This window comes from Neolamprologus brichardi, chromosome 22 (genome assembly GCF_056152115.1).
Source record: "Neolamprologus brichardi isolate AB-2024 chromosome 22, ASM5615211v1, whole genome shotgun sequence".
NCBI classification, from domain to species: Eukaryota; Metazoa; Chordata; class Actinopteri; order Cichliformes; family Cichlidae; genus Neolamprologus; species Neolamprologus brichardi.
In genome coordinates, this window is record NC_142124.1 from 6,221,836 (window position 1) to 6,240,761 (window position 18,926).

Genomic DNA, 18,926 nt, shown 5'->3' on the forward strand with positions numbered 1-18,926 from the left:
TAGAAACGGCGCCTCTGTGCTTCCAGCTCACGTATCAAAGCTAAAATAGGAGAAAAGGAGGAGAACCAGCAGGTACGTCCCCACTGGGCTCCATCTGAGCCAATGAGAATTTACTCTGAGAGTAAACGTCACTTAAATCTGGGGTAAACGCAGCCTTTAGGGTTATTAACGAAACTGAAAGTAAAATATCTTCATACGAACCATGAATGATGAAGGGAAGGGTTAAAGTTCATCTGGTCATTATTATTTTTTATGTTATGACAGGCGTAGTTTATGTTATGCTGGATAGACATTGTATAATCTATTATTATTGTTATTATTGTTGTTGTTGTTGTTGTTGTTGTTATGAATCTGGGTTCACTGTTTAGCCGTTTGGTATAGATTGCCCCTGGAGTCTGTGAGGTTACGGTGTCTTTAAAGGTGAAGAATGACTGATGAAGAGTACATATCAAATGTGATTTCACCAAGTTGCACTGAATGGTTGTGGCGTGGGCTCCCTCCAGTGGATAAAACATCGTTAAGATTCTCAGTGGAGTGGTTGGTATTCATTTTACATTGATATGTGTGGCGGGGGCGCCGTGATGAAAACAGTATAACAGTCAGCTTGTCTTCTTTTTTTAGCAATTTTTTTGAACATATCAGCATTAAATAATGTTTACTTCACAAGTTCCCTATAAACGTGTTTGTTTCCTGGCATTAGTTTTGTTTTGGGCAACAAATAATAATTCCAGTGAGCCCTCTCACCCCTCTGCATTTCATGATTTGGGTTGGTCCAGGTGTGCGTTCCTAGCTGACGCTAGGGGACGTTAAGAGTGAAGTCTGGCTTTCAAAAAACGAACAGAGACAGATGGTAATTAAACTCACAGCAAAGTCCAAACTAAAGAAGCTGCTTGACTTTCCCAGTGTTCGTTAGCTTACTTCATTTTACCCTATAACCCAATGTGACATTTTTCAGTATCACATCTAATAACCGTATCATTAAAAATAATAAAATTTAACAGAAAATGCTTTTCAGATATCTAATTAATCATGCACAAAATCCAAAAAATATTTATCTAAGCACAATATTGATCCTTAATTTTTTTTAGGGCTTGCATGATTTTCAGTTTTAAAGAGGTGGGACCCATATATTTATACATTTGGGTATAAATAACACTGAAAACCATGACAACCCTAAAAAATTAAGGATCACTAGTCTTTCTGTGTGGAATTTGATTGTTCTCTCTGTGTTTGCGTGGGTTCTCTCCAGGCTTCCTCCCACAGTCCAAAGACATGCAGTGGGGTTAGGCTAATTGGAAACTTCAAATTGCCCGGAGGTGTGAATGTGAGTAAAAGTGAGTGCAAATGGTTGCCTCTGTCCAGGGTGTACCCTGCCTCTTGCCCTATGACAGCTGGGATAGACTCCAGCGACCCTGAAAAGGATAAGCTGGATAGCTGTTATAGAGACATAAACAGTGTTACAGCGCCCCCTGCTGACCAATTCCGCGATTGTTACAGCTTTCTTTTCAGTTTGGCACTTTTCTCACAACCAGTGTTGGTCAAGTTACTTGAAAATAGTAATCAGTAACTAATTACTGATTACTTCCCCAAAAAAGTAATCCCGTTACTTTACTGATTACTTATTTTCAAAAGTAATTAATTAGTTAGTTACTTAGTTACTTAGTTACTTTTTAAAAACACGATTTACAACCTGAATAGGTGATAAAGTGATAGATCTTTCAGCCCAATTCTACTTTTTCTGCATAATTCATCATACAAAATGTAATCAAATGGAAAAGTCCCTTTTTAAAACTTGTTTTATTAGTTTTAATCTGTTAACTTTATGCATAAAGCAAAAATTTAATTATATGCAACATTCTCTGACTGGAAGAAATTGGTTTACCCTATTTTCTGCACATTCCAGCACATTATATATATATATATATATATACAGTGGGGCAAAAAAGTATTTAGTCAGCCACCGATTGTGCAAGTTCCCCCACTTAAAATGATGACAGAGGTCAGTAATTTGCACCAGAGGTACACTTCAACTGTGAGAGACAGAATGTGAAAAAAAAATCCATGAATTCACATGGTAGGATTTGTAAAGAATTTATTCGTAAATCAGGGTGGAAAATAAGTATTTGGTCACCTCAAACAAGGAAAATCCCTGGCTCTCACAGACCTGTAACGTCTTCTGTAAGAAGCTTTTCTGTCCCCCACTCGTTACCTGTATGAATGGCACCTGTTTGACCTCATCATCTGTATAAAAGACACCTGTCCACAGCCTTAACCAGTCAGACTCCAAACTCCGCCATGACCAAGACCAAAGAGCTTTCGAAGGACACCAGGAAAAGAATTGTAGACCTGCACCAGACTGGGAAGAGTGAATCTACAATAGGCAAGCAGCTTGGTGTGAAAAAATCAACTGTGGGAGCAATCATCAGAAAATGGAAGACATACAAGACCACTGATAATCTCCCTCGATCTGGGGCTCCACGCAAGATCTCATCCCGTGGGGTCAAAATGATCATGAGAATGGTGAGCAAAGATCCCAGAACCACACGGGGGGACCTGGTGAATGACCTGCAGAGAGCTGGGACCAAAGTAACAAAGGTCACCATCAGTAACACACTACAACGGCAGGGAATCAAATCCCGCAGTGCCAGACGTGTTCCGCTGCTGAAGCCAGTGCATGTCCAGGCCCGTCTGAAGTTTGCCAGAGAGCACATGGATGATACAGCAGAGGATTGGGAGAATGTCATGTGGTCAGATGAAACCAAAGTAGAACTTTTTGGTATAAACTCAACTCGTCGTGTTTGGAGGAAGAAGAATACTGAGTTGCATCCCAAGAACACCATACCTACTGTGAAGCATGGGGGTGGAAACATCATGCTATGGGGCTGTTTTTCTGCCAAGGGGACAGGACGACTGATCCGTGTTAAGGACAGAATGAATGGGGCCAAGTATCGTGAGATTTTGAGCCAAAACCTCCTTCCATCAGTGAGAACTTTGAAGATGAAACGAGGCTAGGTCTTCCAACATGACAATGATCCAAAACACACCGCCCGGGCAACAAAGGAGTGGCTCCGTAAGAAGCATTTGAAAGTCCTGGAGTGGCCTAGCCAGTCTCCAGACCTCAACCCCATAGAAAATCTGTGGCGGGAGTTGAAAGTCCGTGTTGCTCGGCGACAGCCCCAAAACATCACTTCTCTTGAGAAGATCTGCATGGAGGAATGGGCCAAAATACCAGCTACTGTGTGTGCAAACCTGGTAAAGACCTATAGTAAACGTTTGACCTCTGTTATTGCCAACAAAGGTTATGTTACAAAGTATTGAGTTGTATTTTTGTTATTGACCAAATACTTATTTTCCACCCTGATTTACGAATAAATTCTTTACAAATCCTACCATGTGAATTCATGGATTTTTTTTTCACATTCTGTCTCTCACAGTTGAAGTGTACCTCTGGTGCAAATTACTGACCTCTGTCATCATTTTAAGTGGAGGAACTTGCACAATCGGTGGCTGACTAAATACTTTTTTGCCCCACTGTATATATATATATATATATATATATATATATATATATATATATGTGTGTGTGTGTGTGTGTGTGTGTATATATATATATGTGTATATATATATATATCTATATCTATATGTGTATGTCTGTGTGTGTGTGTATATGTATATGTATATATGTGTATGTATATATGTATATGTATATTTGTGTTTACACTCACTATTTCAAATAGATGCAAGTAAAACACAGCAGAAAATAAATAAAGTCAAAGACTAGCGGTGCTGTTGCTCTATTTTCACCTGTAAAGCAGGAGTAGGTAGGCGGAGGTTTACCCTGGTGCAGGTGTGCCGCAGCGGTCAGTGAAAGGATACGGCAGTTTCTCTGTGAGTTTCCCATTACGTGGTAGCTACTCGGTGCTTGCTTGGAAGTTTAGGGGGGTTTTTTTCGCTGTAAAAAGAAGTTTCCTTCCCACGCAGTGAACAGCAATGTTTTTGTCACTTTTTATGGAATCAAACTCAAAGTAAGGTCAGTACTTCCACGCTTTAAACGCTGCACGCTCATACTCTCTCTGCACTCGATATATGATCCATTGTTGATCTGCACACAGCTGTTGTCACAAACATCACACTCGCTTACATCACTGTCATGAGACATTCTTGCAAAAAATCACGGTTTTAGTAACGCAGTAACACAGCGTTCCTACGGGAAAGTAACGGTAATCTAATTACCGTTTTTGCAATAGTAATCCCTTACTTTACTCGTTACTTGAAAAAAGTAATCGGATTACAGTAACGAGTTACAAGTAACGCGTTACTGCCCATCTCTGCTCACAACATATTTGAAGTTTTCAAGCCTGAATAACCATTTTCCAAAAGACAATAGTTAACATGCCAAAAACCTGTAACTCAATAAAAACCTTTATTCATTTTGAAATGTCAGTGAACAAGTCGATGCAATCACGATAAAATAACTCCTTCAATGCTGTGTGACTCTCCACCATTTGACCCTAGAACTGAAAAAACATCTCTGATGAGAGTGAAACGTCTTCAAGCAACTTAAAGAAGTCCAGACGCTTTTCTTTCCAAGCTTCTTAGAATAGGTGACCCATCTGCCAAAGGCCTTCTGGAGGGACATTGGTTCAGCTCTGTCCCAGACTTTTTTCTCCATGTCTTCATTTTTGTCCTACTTTCCTCTAATTTTCTTCACTTTCCTACCAAAAAAAAAAAAAAATTGCCCAAAATAAACCCTCACACAACACACTGAACCCAAAAGATAACACTTGGTACAACTACTAACAACCCAGAACATGAAACTGATACATGTATAATTCATACAAGTCTAACCCAGTAACAGCAAATGCTGTTGCAATAGCTCCAGTTTGTTTTTTACCATTGTCTTGCTGAAATAAGCAAAGTCTTCAATGAAAAATATCACTTCAGGATGAGACTATATGTTGCTATAACATCTGTATATACTTTTCAGTACTGACAGTTGCTATTTTCAGATGTGCAAGCTGCTAATTCCACTGGCACTGATGCCACCACTGTACCATCAGCATGCAGACTTTTGAAGTGAGCACTGATAACAAGCTGGATATACGATCATGTCAGCATTGAGTTTGACAGTGTGGGAAAGTGGAACCGATGTAAGGAACTGATTAGAGACTGATGGAGATGACATCAAGCAATGATCAGCTGATCCTGTTTTTACTAAACAAAGAAGGAAGAAACATCCCGTTCCCAATATTAGGCAGCAACAGTGAGAATTTCATGGTTTAATCCAGGAGTTGAAGTAGTTGTGTAAATCAGGACGACTGCTTTCTGACATATTTCAGGATATCAGAGGGACAGTTTGAGCTCTTGTTAGCAGAGTTGGGATCACATGTGGGGAGGAAGAGAAGTAATTTCAGAGAGCTGATTGTGAGCTTTTCCAGACACAACAACAGTCAAATGTTCTGCCTCGTGCATGCTTTTATTGTGTCACCACTAGATGTGTGGAAAAAACGAAACTGATCTGAAAAAATAAAAACCACAAATTTGTCTTGTGTAATTATGCATTTGGTGTGCATAGCTGCATTAAGAATGGGTGAGTTCAAAATATATTTTTTACATATTAAATATTTGCACATATTTGACACATCTGCTGTGCAAAGGCCTTAAGATGGGAAACTCAGTTTTCAGTACCAGAACAGCAGGGTTCGTTCAAACTCTGAATACCTTCACCCTGAGTTAAGAGTAGATAAAGCAAACTTGGTGTTTTCTTGAGTGTTTTCTCAACCAGTTGCAGATCCTTTACTTACGTAAACATACTAATACAGCAGTCTGCAGCGATCACATCAGTCAATCAGACTGTTTGTTTTTCTTTGTATCCCTGGACTCAGGGATACAAAGATTCAGTTAACTGCAAAGGGATCGAGAACACAGGCCAAAATCACACAAACAGTAGTGAGGCATAGTGTCATCAATATGTTTGCGTATTGCACCACCATTACAAGTTACATAACAATGCTGCATTTCATTTTTAACAACCTCTTTCAGGCTAATTTGAGCTGTAATTATAGCTGTGATAGGGCAAAATCCAAACTTTTGCTTTCTGGTTGCAGGTGATTCAACACGATTCAAGCTGTTGAATCAAACGGAGTGTGACAAATCAAATTAAGGTGTCCAAAGGTGATGTAGAGGGAGTGACTCGGTGACTCACCTCATTAAAGATTTTATTGGATACATATTTGACTGGACCAGCAGGAGAAGCAAAGCGAAAAGTTCCTTATGAATTCCTTTTTCTGTTCATTTTATAGCCGTTAATGCTTGATTAAGATTTGTGTAAGTGTGTGTCAGGGGTAATATAGCTCTGCAAAGTGTGAAATGGAAAAAAGTGAATATTGAGTGGTGCTCTCACTTATTTGGCCAGCATGCCTTCTGAAACTCTGCACTTGAGACTGAAGAAAAATAAAAAATAATTAAATAAACTTAAAAGGCTAATGGCCAAAAAACAAACAACGCTTCTGGACCCACTTCATATTTCCTTTTTGCATGATAGAGCGTTAGCTGCCATCTGCAGACAGCAAGGCAAATTGTGTTAACCGACAGAGGTTTCTGGAGGTATTCCCGGGCCCATTTAGTAATGTCAGCGACACAGTCATACTGATGAGTGATGCAGTGTCACCTGAGGGCCCGAAGACCATGCGCATCTAATAAAGGTCTTTTCCATTACACACAGAGCAATCTCCAGCTTCTCTGAATCTTTTGATAATTTTATGCACTGTAGATGATGAGAGTTGCAAAGTCTTTTCCACTGAGTAACATTGTTTGGACTGGAGAGCCTCTCTAAGATTTCCCTTTTATAGCTAATCATGTTACAGACCTGACATCAGTTAGCTTAATTACTTGCTGGATGTTCACTGAGCTAAGTCCTTTTTAAATTTCTTGCTTTTTCAGTCATTTATTGCAGGTGTCAAATTGGAAATGAGCTTTTTTTGTGAATTAAACTGTAAAGTTTCCAAACCTCTATGTCATTTATGGTCTGTTGTGAATAAAATATTGGCTCTGAAAGTCTTTTAGTTTTCATTTTGTTCAAATTAAAAGATTGTCCAAACTTTTCTGGAATTCAGGTTGTATAAACATCCACCATTAGTTGTTTTTTACAGCCCAATTGTAACCAAGTCGTACTAAACATTTCACAAATAATACTTACAGGCAAATCACAGAGAACAAATGTAGTTGTTGTTAAAACTGATACTACACTCCAGCGTCAAACTACAAAGACATCTGCATAATTTTCTAATCACAGACCCGGAATTCCTTGCTGTGATGTGAGATTTTATAAAGGCTTATGGGGAAAGAAGAAAAAATACACAAACATGAGTCATTTCTTATGAAGTGCTAAAAATTAAAATATATCCAGAGTAGGATATTCACTTTAATCTATCAAGTTAAAATAGAAAGTTGCCCCTAGATGTTAAGGCTTTCCCTAATAAACACCTTTAGCCTCCAGAGCTTCAGCAGAGATCAGCAACTATATAAAAGACAGATGACTTGGCTCAACTTCCTCCCATTGTACAGAAATGAGTGTAGAACTGAGACATCTGGGTTTCCACCTTATACCTGCCTTTTTGTTTGTTTGTTTGTTTGTTTGTTTGTTGGGACTTGAACACACTTACATTTGTACATCTGTGCGAAGCTGGCAGTGTTAAATTTTCCTCAAAACCTCACTGTGGGCATGAGAGGTGACTGGTGCACACCCATTTAAGGTTTTTGATCCTTAAAGGAAAGAGAGAGAATTTACATGTAATTTTAGACATTTGTTTGCACAGAAAAGTTTTTGAAAGAGATTTTTCTCATTTCTGAACTTAATACATTGTGCGTAAATGATCAGGATTTATTATTATTATTTTTATTATTATTATTTCAATATTGGTTTGACAAGATGGACAAACCAAACAGTTTATGAAAAGTGTGATGGAGACCTTTGCTTTGTGTACGACACGTCGTCCTCAGATAAAGCACAGAGGCTCTGGACTTTTACATATTGATGTTATATTCAGTCCTGTAGAAAGTTATACAGTTATGGCAGTGCACTAGTAAACACTGTTTATTGATGATGTGACACAGGACAGAAGCAGCCGAATGATTTCTGAGGTGTTTAGAGACACACTGTCTGCTCAAATCCAACTTAACCAATTGTCTGGCATTTGATAATACAGATGGAAAACATATAGCCAAAGCAAACAAACAAAACCTTTCCTTGCGATATCATGTTTATTACATATGTTGTCACATTTGAAACATTGGGCTTTTTGGCAGCTTTTTGTTAAAAATAAATTTTACATTACAAAAGAGTTTTGTCCATAACATTTTGCAATTACAGAACGTGTTTGTACCGTTTGTCCTTTAAGAAACGTTTGTATCAAATATGATACAAATGGCATTCAAGGCTTAAAGCAAAGTGGAATATTCTTGAATGGCCAAGTCAGTCACCTGATTTTAACATAACTCAGCATGCATTTCACTTGTTGAAGACTAAACTTCATACAGAAAAGCCTACAAAGAAACAGCACCTAAAAGCTGCTGCAGTAAAGACCTTGCAGTGCAGAGCACTAAAAAAAAAAGGAATCCGGGCAACACGCACACAACACGCAGCACCTCCATAAAAAAGGCCAAAGCAGACTGTACTTCCTCAGGAGGCTGAGGTCCTTCAACGTATGCTGGAAGCTCCTGAGGATGTTTTACCAGTTGGTGGTTGCTGGAGTACTGATCTATGCTGTGGTGTGCTGGGGGAGCAGCACAGAAACGAAGGACGTGTCCAGGCTGGAAAAACTAATCAGGAAGGCTGGCTCTGTGGTCGGCATGAAGCTGGAAGAAACTGTTGGACATTATGGACAATGCCGGGCATCCTCTGCACATGGTCATAAACAACTAGAGGAGTCTGTTCAGACTGTTTAACTCCTCACTGGAGAGGAGAGGGAGGGGAAACAGGAGGTCAAAGGAGGGCATTTTAATTCTAAGTTTTCCCTGCACGTGTGAGTTTGTGTGGTTGTCTCTCTCTTTCTCAGATAGACTGGCATCTCGTCCTGGATGTACCTTTGAGTCATGACAGCTGGGAGAGGATGACTTCATGCAAAGCTGAGATGGTTGAGCGATAAATTTCTTTCTAAAGCTGCACTGAGTCACACACAGAGAAATCTTTTAAACATCTTAAGTCTCAAACATTTTAAATAAGCATTTAAATCTGAAATATAAAAACCAAATAAAATTATTTTTAAGAAAATCTAATAAAATATATACATATATATAATAAATTAAATACTTACTGTCAGTACAGCTCTGAAAACACAGACAGTAATACAGTTATTTATTCAAAACATACAAAAGCACATAAGAATAAAGGCACTGTTTGCACCACTTTTATGAAACATTTGATTGAATATCAAATATTTACACTTTATGAACTTTATCACATGGGAAGTAACAGACATGAAACATCAAATTATAAGAGCATAAACATCAAAATGTTGGCAACATGTTGAAGGTAAATGTGTTTCATATTTCTCACCTTTATATTTTCTCCTCCAGATAAAGACTCCAGAGAAGCAGACAGTCAGGAGGAGCAGTATTCCCATAATCCGGAAAACAACACCAGCAGGGAAGACTGAAGAACCTGAAACCAACACATTTACATTCTGTAGTTCATCTCACTGTTGGACCAACGTTCATTAAGACCACACCAGTCCTTTATCTATAAAACACCACAGGAACTAAACTACACAATGTGTTAATGTAGATTAGTGAATAATCGAACTGTATTACAGTTTGTTGTTCAGCAGTTACACTGAGCCAGTCATCAACAACAGGTGAATGAACACAGTATCACAGCAGGTTTGATTCTTCCATGTTATAAACAGATCACATAAAACCAGAAAAAAAATCAGGGTCACTAAAACCACATTAAAATTAAAGTTTGTAGTTTTTACCTCCCAGTGATGATGATGAAAGACGAAGATCAGTGTAACCTGAGCTGCGTGTGATCCTCAGGCCTGCTGCTGTGTTTATTTTTTCTTTATTTGCTCTTGTGTGATTGCTCAGGGCTCCCTTTGCTCTCTGTTTATTGTCTGATCTTTATTTTCACCTGTGCTGTGTTAGTGGATCCTTCAGACCTGTTTGTGTTTTAGTTCTTGTTAGTGTTGTAGTCACAGAGTGTTATTGGTCCTTGAAGGGTCTCTGTTTCTGTCCCTGCGCTAACTTCACTCAGTGTTTCATCCGTTTAGCTTTACGTCAGCTGTGTCTCGTCACAATCGTGTTTCCCGTTCTCTGATTACCTCATGTGTTTATAAACACTCTTCCCTCCCTTCAGTCTTTGTTTTAGTGTCTGTTTGTTTTCCCTCATGTGATTTCTCTGAGTGTATTTTAGATTTACCAGTTTGTTGCCTTTTTTTAGATTTTTCTTAAACGTTTTGGATCAGCAGTTTAACTTTGTACTAAAACCCAAAAATTAAAGTTTTTTTTGTTGTTGTTTTTTTCACTCCTACATCCTCTATTATTAAGATCAAGTACCGAATGATTAGTCCTGTTGCTTCCTAATCTCTATCAAACACCTGGTTTGTTTTAAGCGTGTGTGAAAAGGGCTTCTAACAGTTTCCTCCTTTCACGTGGAGCCAAATGCCATCCATTCGCTTCCACTTATCCTTTTCAGGGTTGCGGGGGGCGCTGGAGCCTATCCCAGCTGTCATAAGGCGAGAGGCGGGGTACACCCTGGACAGGTCGCCAGTCTGTCGCAGGGCCAACACACAGGGACAGACAACCATTCGTGCTCACATTCACACCTAGTGGCAATTTGGATTATTCAATTAACCTATCCCCACAAGCTGCATGTCTTTGGACGGTGGGAGGAAGCCGGAGTACCCGGAGGGAACCCACACAAACACGGGGAGAACATGCAAACTCCACACAGAAAGACCCCGGCCTGATGGTGGAATTGAACTCAGGACCTTCTTGCTGTGCGGCAACAGTGCTAACCACCGTGCCACCGAGCCAAATGGAAAACCCAAATAAGATCAAATAAAGGTGTATTTATAAAAGTTTTACTCTCTTCTTTTTCTAATTTTACCCTCATTGGTCTTGATCGCTGCTTTGTCCAGTTTGGTGACGATGTCCTTGTTCACACCAGAGAGCTGAAACACACATCTGTATCTGTGCCAGTCTTCAGGTTTCACTGATGAGACATCCAGGTCAACACTCATCTGGAAGGTCCCATCATGGTTGGAGAGGATCTCTCCCATGTTCACACCTTCATGAATCTCCACTCCATCTTTTTTCCAGATCATCTCGGCTCTGTCAGGATAGAAACCTGTAGCGTGGCAGGTGACTGGAGAGGAGGAAGACTTCTGGAGGAGAGACACTGATGGACACTCTGAGGGATTTAAAAAATAAAAAAAATAAATCTAAAATCACAGTTCATACTGAGTTTACCATTTTCATTTGGTGTATTTTTTTTTATGTTTTAGACACAAATTAACATAAATGCCATTTAAAGAATAATTAAGAAAATGGGAGAATTACAAGAAGTACACAACTGAGTGAAGGGAGTGCTGTAAGAAGCTGCAGCGATGGTGATTAGAAAAGTAAAATAAACAGAAACTGGGAAAAATAAAAAGCGTAAATGTGATAAAGTGGTAATAAATGTATGAGAAGATCAGGATGTGGCCTGTTAATTAAAAGTATTACAATAAATCAGGTCATGTGATTTTACCTTTCCTTATCAGAGAGCTCCTCCCATAGTTCACGTACTTCTTCAGCCACTCAGGACAAAGTTGGGTGTGATAGTTCTTCAGATGACCTGAAAGAGATCTGTCTCTGTCCCACTTGTGTTTGGTGATTACAGCCTGCATTACTGGAGCGATCCATGTCTCTGTCCTCAGGTCAAATAATAGGAAATCTTCTCCATCATAGCCATACTGATGATAGCCGTTAACTTCAGCCGTTTCATCGTCCCATTCACAGCCGTACATCAGCTGGTTAATGTGAACACCTGAAACCAAGAGGAGTATGAAATAGTTGATATTTGCCCACAGATGAGGGAGTTAGGTTGAAGAGCTTCAATAAAAATTACATAAATACACATAATCAGCTTTTTAAATTTGGCTGGTTAAGCTTCCATTAAGGGCGCTAACAAGCTAGCTTGCGTCTGTAATAGAGTTGGATGCCTCGAGACCACTTTTACGTGGTCTTGGTCTTGTCTTGGTCTCGCTGTCTCTGTCTTGCTGTCTCATATCGACATAGTGATTGTGTACCCATGACACACAAACCAACGTTCGATAATGTGTCGTGCACAAAAGCAACAGCTCTAAGGGCCATGCTTAGAGAGCGCTTTGTAGTGAATCAGAAGAGTCGACTCCCATTGAGCGAGAGCCGGCTCCTCACTTAATTTCCTTTCGCTGCTCAGCTCTCACACAGTGGCTCAGCTATGCTCCAATCCCTCCATATTGTGGCCAATCACATGCAAGGATATAGGATAATATCATTATGTGAAAAACAGAGAGGGTGAGAGACGTGACAGTGTAAAGACTTTTTTGTCTCGGTTTCGGTCTCGTCTTTCTCTCGGTCTCGATACCCTCTGGTCTTGGTATTGTCTTGGTCTTGGTTTAGGCGGTCTTGACTACAAGTCTAGTCTGTAACAACAAAGGTCTTTAAAACCTGGAGAGATTTTATTCAGTGTCAGCAGTTAGGTTAATAAAAAGCTTCATTTTAAGAGTAAAAAAGTGAAACAGAAACAAACCTCCAGTTTGGTTGAATCGCTGCTTCAAAGTGTCGATGTTGCCTTCAAAGACCTGCTGGGTGTTCATGAGCCTGTTAGTCTGGCGGGACAAATACTGTAGATCATCTTCTGTAGCTTTCTCCATCCACTGCTGCTTAAACTCTGCTTTCTCTGTGTTGCTGTCATAGCGAATCATCTGAACACCATCAACCAAACCAACAGCTACAAACTCTGGAAGGTTTGAGACTCCAGAGGAAGAAGAGTAGAAATATCTCAGAGAGTGAGTCACTGTAAGAAAAAATGACTGTTTCAACTTTTAGACTCAACAACAACAGCGCATGCAGTTCATATTTCATCTAATCATCCTATTATCATTCTAATAGTGCTGAATTAAGGGCAGTTTTTATAAACAAAACAAAAACTATGGCACAGTCCAACACAAAGGTTTTTTTTTTACTATGTTTGAGACTAATACCGATGTAATTATGAATCAAATAATCAATAACTCATTATTGGCTCTTTTCAAATGTTGTAAAATTAGAAAATATCAGATTGTAAATTCTAAATTGATGTGATTAATAAAAGATGATGAGTAATGGATCATGTTACACTGTTAGTGATGCTGCCGACACACCCTGAACTGTGCAGGAATCAGGAAGTCCTTTGGTGTCACTGATACGTTGATGTGATTAAAACTCACAAACCTTTTTGGTGTTTGTGACTGGAAAGTGATGCTAATCAAGCTTCCTGAAGCATTTCCCCAGAACTAGCAGAGATATTAATGGCTTTTATGTAAACATGGGCAAACGAACCTATTAATAGCCTTTTTAAAAATAATCTTAAATATGTCCTTTTTAGCAAAACAGTTTAAAAAACTTTACTGTAAGTGATACAAATTTCTAACTCACATCCCACCGTGCCGTGTATTTCCAGGAGAAACAGAAAAATAAACAGTTTCATGGTGACCTCTCGATAATCTAACAGCTAATATCTTATTATCTATGTGGGTCTGGGTGTTGACCCAAAGCTGAGGTCAAAGCTGCATCATCGAGCCAATGAAAACCATCCTCAGTGCCAACGTCACTAATATCTGGGTTAAAACGACTCACTGATGTTATCCGCAGAACTGAAAGTAAAGTCTGCAAAATGTGATGAAATAAGGAGGCGGGGAGAGAGGCCGGGTGTTTCTGCCTTTGTTTCCACACAGAAGTATGTTTAGTTTATGAGTCATGCTGCTCAGACTTTTTGTAGGTTAAAGTTTCTATTGTTTCTATTGTCTCTGTGTTGTTAGGCTCCTTTAGAGTGAAAACATTCCCTAATAAAATGTCACCAGAGGACAAACACAGTGTTTTATTGACGCTACAAGAACTAAAACTGTGATGAAGTGCTCCCCAGGTTATACATATACACTAACCAGACAGTTTATTAGGTACACCTGTTAAATAGCTCATTAACACAAATTTCTAATTAGCCAATCACAAAGCTGCAATCTGATGCATTTAGTTGTGTAGACACGGTTGAAACGTCCTGCTGAAGTTCAAACATGGCATCCAACTTCTTCCACTTACCTGGGTTCAGGTCACGGGGGCAGCAGCCTGAGCAGAGAAGCCCAGACTTTTCTCATCCCGGCACAACTACCCCCAAAAAACTGAGCATTCATTCTGTGGCAGTTAATTTCCAGATAAAATTTCATTAGCAAAATCTGTTTCGTAATTCTATTTGCAGTTTAATTTTCTCTTTCACAACACAGCTTAGTGTAGTTATTTTTGCTTTGAGTGTGTAAAGTTTATGAAGACTAACATAATTACAGTAGTATGTTAGTGCCACTGTTATTTCACATAAAGAGCAAAATAAGTAAATAAGAGGAAAAGTTGGTCCAACAAGCCCCTAAATCAAAATTATGGGGGCAAGACTTCATGTAGTAGACTGGGGGGGTTCTAGGTTCAGACTTTTAGGGGAGCTCAGCCCCGAATCATAACGCCACGCATTATGATTCGGGGCTGAGCATTTTAACACCTTGTCGCTAATATTAAGAGAAAATGCTACTTGCAAATGTCATCAACCATTTTCACATTTTCAAAATTTAATTCTATTTGATACACATTAAAACGTTAGCCTAATTAGTTGGATGACGTATTGTAATGTTTAAAAATGAATCAGAGTGAATAATCAGTGATTTTAATCTCATCCACCTGTTTTAGGGCGGAGCCTTTAGTTACCCAACCCAAGCGAAGACTTGTTAAAGAAGTTAAATAACTACTTGTGGCAAAGCAGAAAAGATAAGAAACAGTATTTCAGTCTCTTAACCACACAGAGGCTTCCACCAAATCATCAAGTACTTTAAGTGGCATTATTCAGTACAGACACTGGAAAATCACGATGCCACTCCACAGACCAGTACGTGAAGCAAACTGGTAATAGAGTTGTTTTGTATTAATATTTCTGAATTCATCGAACTTCCTGTTCTTATACAACCTCTCTGTCCTCTCTCTCTGCATCGTCCTCACTCAACTACGAACTAGAAAATAACAAAAATCACATCTTAGAATAATTAAGATAAGATTATTATTATGATGATGATAAGAGCAGGTTTATGATCCATAATTGACAACAGTGCTTTATACTGAAGCTACAACTTTATGCTGTTCGGTGAATTTGACCACATGTCCACTCTGTTTCTTTTCTCTCTGCTGTCTTCATCCTCCTTTCTCAAAAGTTAAACGTTACAGTGAATAAAGGACATAAACTCATCCATATAAGTTTATAGTAATATTCAAACTGAATACAGACTGATGCTGGACACCGACAGGTAACATTTTGAACTGCTGTCACTTGGATCTGGAGCTGAAGCCCAATTCAACCAGAATTGGAATAGAAATCTTTAACAAACTAAAATTATAAAGTACATGCACCCACCATTACATACGCAGTAATTCAATATTTGTGGTGTCAGGTTGGAACATGACTCATATTCACAAAGTTTCTGTTCACTCATGTTATTATACTCTCCTCTCCACACTCTGAATAATCGACATTATGCACGACCACAAAGTTAAACTTTTATTTAGATGTTCAAGTATAGAAACGGTGCAGTAGTCTAACAGAACAAAGACTCTTTCCCCTGATTCCGTAGATCAAAACACAGCTGACCTGAAACATCCAACATAAAATAATCTTTACAATAAACCCCACATGAGGCACGCACACACACACACACACACACACACACTGTAAACCTGATTTTTGGCAGCTGCATTGACCATCATGTCTCTGTAGTATTTATGTAATACAGTTACCATTAAAGTCATGACTGTTCATCACTGTCACATGTACCAGGGTTTGAACAAAACATAGAAATGGCAATAATAGAGCACAGCTTTTCTTTGCAATACCTTATTTATAGCTTTCATCAGCGTATTCATATTTTTATTAAAGATGAAACAAATTATTTATGACAACTTTTATAAATCTTAAACTCAGTATTTCAAGACACCTCATGTTGTTGCTCATAAAAAAGTGTGATTGTAAAGTGAGTGTAAATGAACTGATCTGCAGTAAATTCAAAGCAGAGCAAATCAGAGAACTATTATTTTCAACTTATTGACCTTAAATCACGATATCTCCAAAGGTGCAGTGGTTAGCATTCTGCCCTTGTCAGTAAAAGGTTGATGGTTCAATTCCAGCTGAAAACACAAATCCTCTTTGAGGTTGTGTCAGAAAAGTCATCCAGAGTTAAACTAAAATCAAACATGCAGAACTAACTGCTGTAGCAAAGCAGCATTAAAACTGGATAATAGTAATACACACTCAGACCCAACACTGAGGAAAATAAACACATAATTCCTACAGATGTTGTTTTTCTTCTTCAGGACCATCTTTACTTATTATTGCATAAAAAAAGACCTACAGTATAAAATTATACTTGAAAATTTTAAAAAAAAATTTATGTTTTTTTCAGTGTTTTTATTTATGTAGTTTTATTTTTATGTGTTTATGTTATTGTTATTATAATTATTGTTAATATTATTATAATTGTCGTTGTTGTTAATTAATAAAAAAAATATTTTTTCATTTTTATTCTGTTCTTAATGTTAAGCACTTTGGTCAGGACCTGCTGTTTTAAAGCACTTTATAAATAAAGTTAGTTTGGCTAAAAAGTATTTTTTCTCTTTTTTTTCTGTGACATAAAAGTAAAAATTTGGTTCCTTCGTGTACGTTTCAGTCACAAGTTGTAAATGGACTGTTTCTTATATAGCACTTTTCTACTCTCCCAGAGTACTCAAGTCGCTCTATACAACAAGCCACATTCACCCAATCACACCGATTCTCACAAGCACTTTATCTGTACTTAGTGCTTTTCTAACTACAGTCACACACATTCATACTCCGATGGATGCATCAGAGAGCAACTTGGGGTTAGTATCTTGCCCAAGGATACTTGGCATGCAGACCGGAAGAGCCCGGGATCGAACCACCAACCTTCCGATCAGTAGGTGACCCGCTCTACCTCCTGAGCTACAGCCACCTCAGCCAGGACGGTTGTGTCAGGAGAGTTGTGTCCTGGCTGGAATAAAAAAAATGTCCATTACAGTAGAAATGTTTTCTCGGGAGATCAGTGATGCAGATTCCTCATGAAGTGAAGTTAGTCCACCTGATCAAACTGTCTCCTGTTCAAAGAAAGATTCAGCTTTCATTAACGAGGAGTGAATGAAAAATTCTTCATGCATCAGCAAATGCAGTCAGTGTGAAAAATTAAGGGTTTCTTTAAATGCATTCAGTAAAACACAAAGATGACTGTATGTGGTACATGTGATGTGTTCAGAGACGTCACTTACCTTTGTTCCAGATTTCTCTCTTTGTCAGAATTACTCTAAAGAAAAAACAACATTCAGGTCAAAAGCTCATCATGATGGAAGAGCTGTCACACAAACACTAGGCCACGACCATCTCCACACAAACATTCCTCGTCTATCATGTCACTAGTTATACAGTTTAACTAGTTACTTGTTCCTCAGTAAAAATCTGTTATATGGCCTCATTATTCTTCATATATTAGGTTTTAGTGGAAGCGACTGATTCTTACTGAGATAAGAAACAGCAACTGGAGAGATGTGCACTGTCATAAAAATGTCTAGTTTGTTATATCTAAATCTTTGCGAGTGGTTGCCATGTTCAGCATGTATGTTGCTCCCTCTGAGGATGTTGTTTTGTTTAGATAAGAGCATTTAAACTCCAAAAACAATCGACTGTAGGAGAAGAAACGTGTGATATGATGGTGATGGGAGGTTTATACCTGAAATCTACAGCTGGTGAGTCAGACCAGCTGAACAGTTCAGAAATGTTTTTAATAATTTAAAATGCATCAAAGTATAAAGATTAATGAGTAAAAACATGCAGCACCACACAAAGATTAAGACTGTGTGTCACAGAGAGCCTGTACGTACTTGTCATCAGCTCAGTTTTGCTGGTTATGTCTGAAGAAGGTTTTGAATCTGAGGAGGAAAAATACAAAATGATTATGTTCAACTAAAAAAATAATATGATCTGTTGATGTTGATGATAGTGTTAAATACAAACAGCATGAACACAAACACAGACACGAGGAGAAAGTTTTCTCAGTTGCAGGAGGATTTATCGTTCTGTTTCTGTCACTTGAATATTTAACTTTTTAAAATATGTGAGCACTGTTTCATTGTGTAGGTCAGAACATTTTGCAGTGCTTATAAAATGTATTTATGTGAGCATTACAGAAATCTCAGTTAGGGAACATGGAGAAAAGTTTATTGGGCAACATCCAGGCCATGAAGAAGAAGAATGAGGATGTGTGGTGGTGAAAAATGACAGAGAGCAGAATAAATGAAGATCCTGAGGAGTTCAGGGAAACGTTGAAGCTAAGAGACGGATGAGCATTTGCAGCCAAACAGATTAAAGTAACAGGACGTGCAGTGATACACAGATTTAGTTTGTTACTGTAAAATATTACTGAACATACTGAACGTAGTGGGGCCGTCTATGTTTCCAAGGTACTTGTTTTTAGTACTGATGCTTTAATTATTTTGTTCTGTTTAGTGCTGTGTAACTATAAACTATTATAACTGACTATATGAACACATGGTTTGAATATCTAACCTTCTACTTTCATATTTAGAAAATGTAAAAAAAAATAAAGCCA

The 18,926-nt window shown here is 38.4% G+C and overlaps 1 protein-coding gene across 1 annotated transcript; it reads right to left on the minus strand.

The window, feature by feature from the left end:
- Positions 1–9,485: 9,485 nt before the first annotated feature.
- On the minus strand, positions 9,486–13,760 carry LOC102782255 (major histocompatibility complex class I-related protein 1-like). The gene is made up of 5 exons (XM_087834747.1): positions 13,663–13,760; positions 12,776–13,042; positions 11,750–12,028; positions 11,090–11,410; positions 9,486–9,661 (listed from the first exon to the last, which is right to left on the minus strand). Exons 1-5 carry the CDS (start codon positions 13,712–13,714, stop codon positions 9,486–9,488), a joined length of 1,095 nt encoding a protein of 364 aa, XP_087690873.1. The 5' UTR covers positions 13,715–13,760.
- Between the last annotated feature and the right edge of the window lie 5,166 nt (positions 13,761–18,926).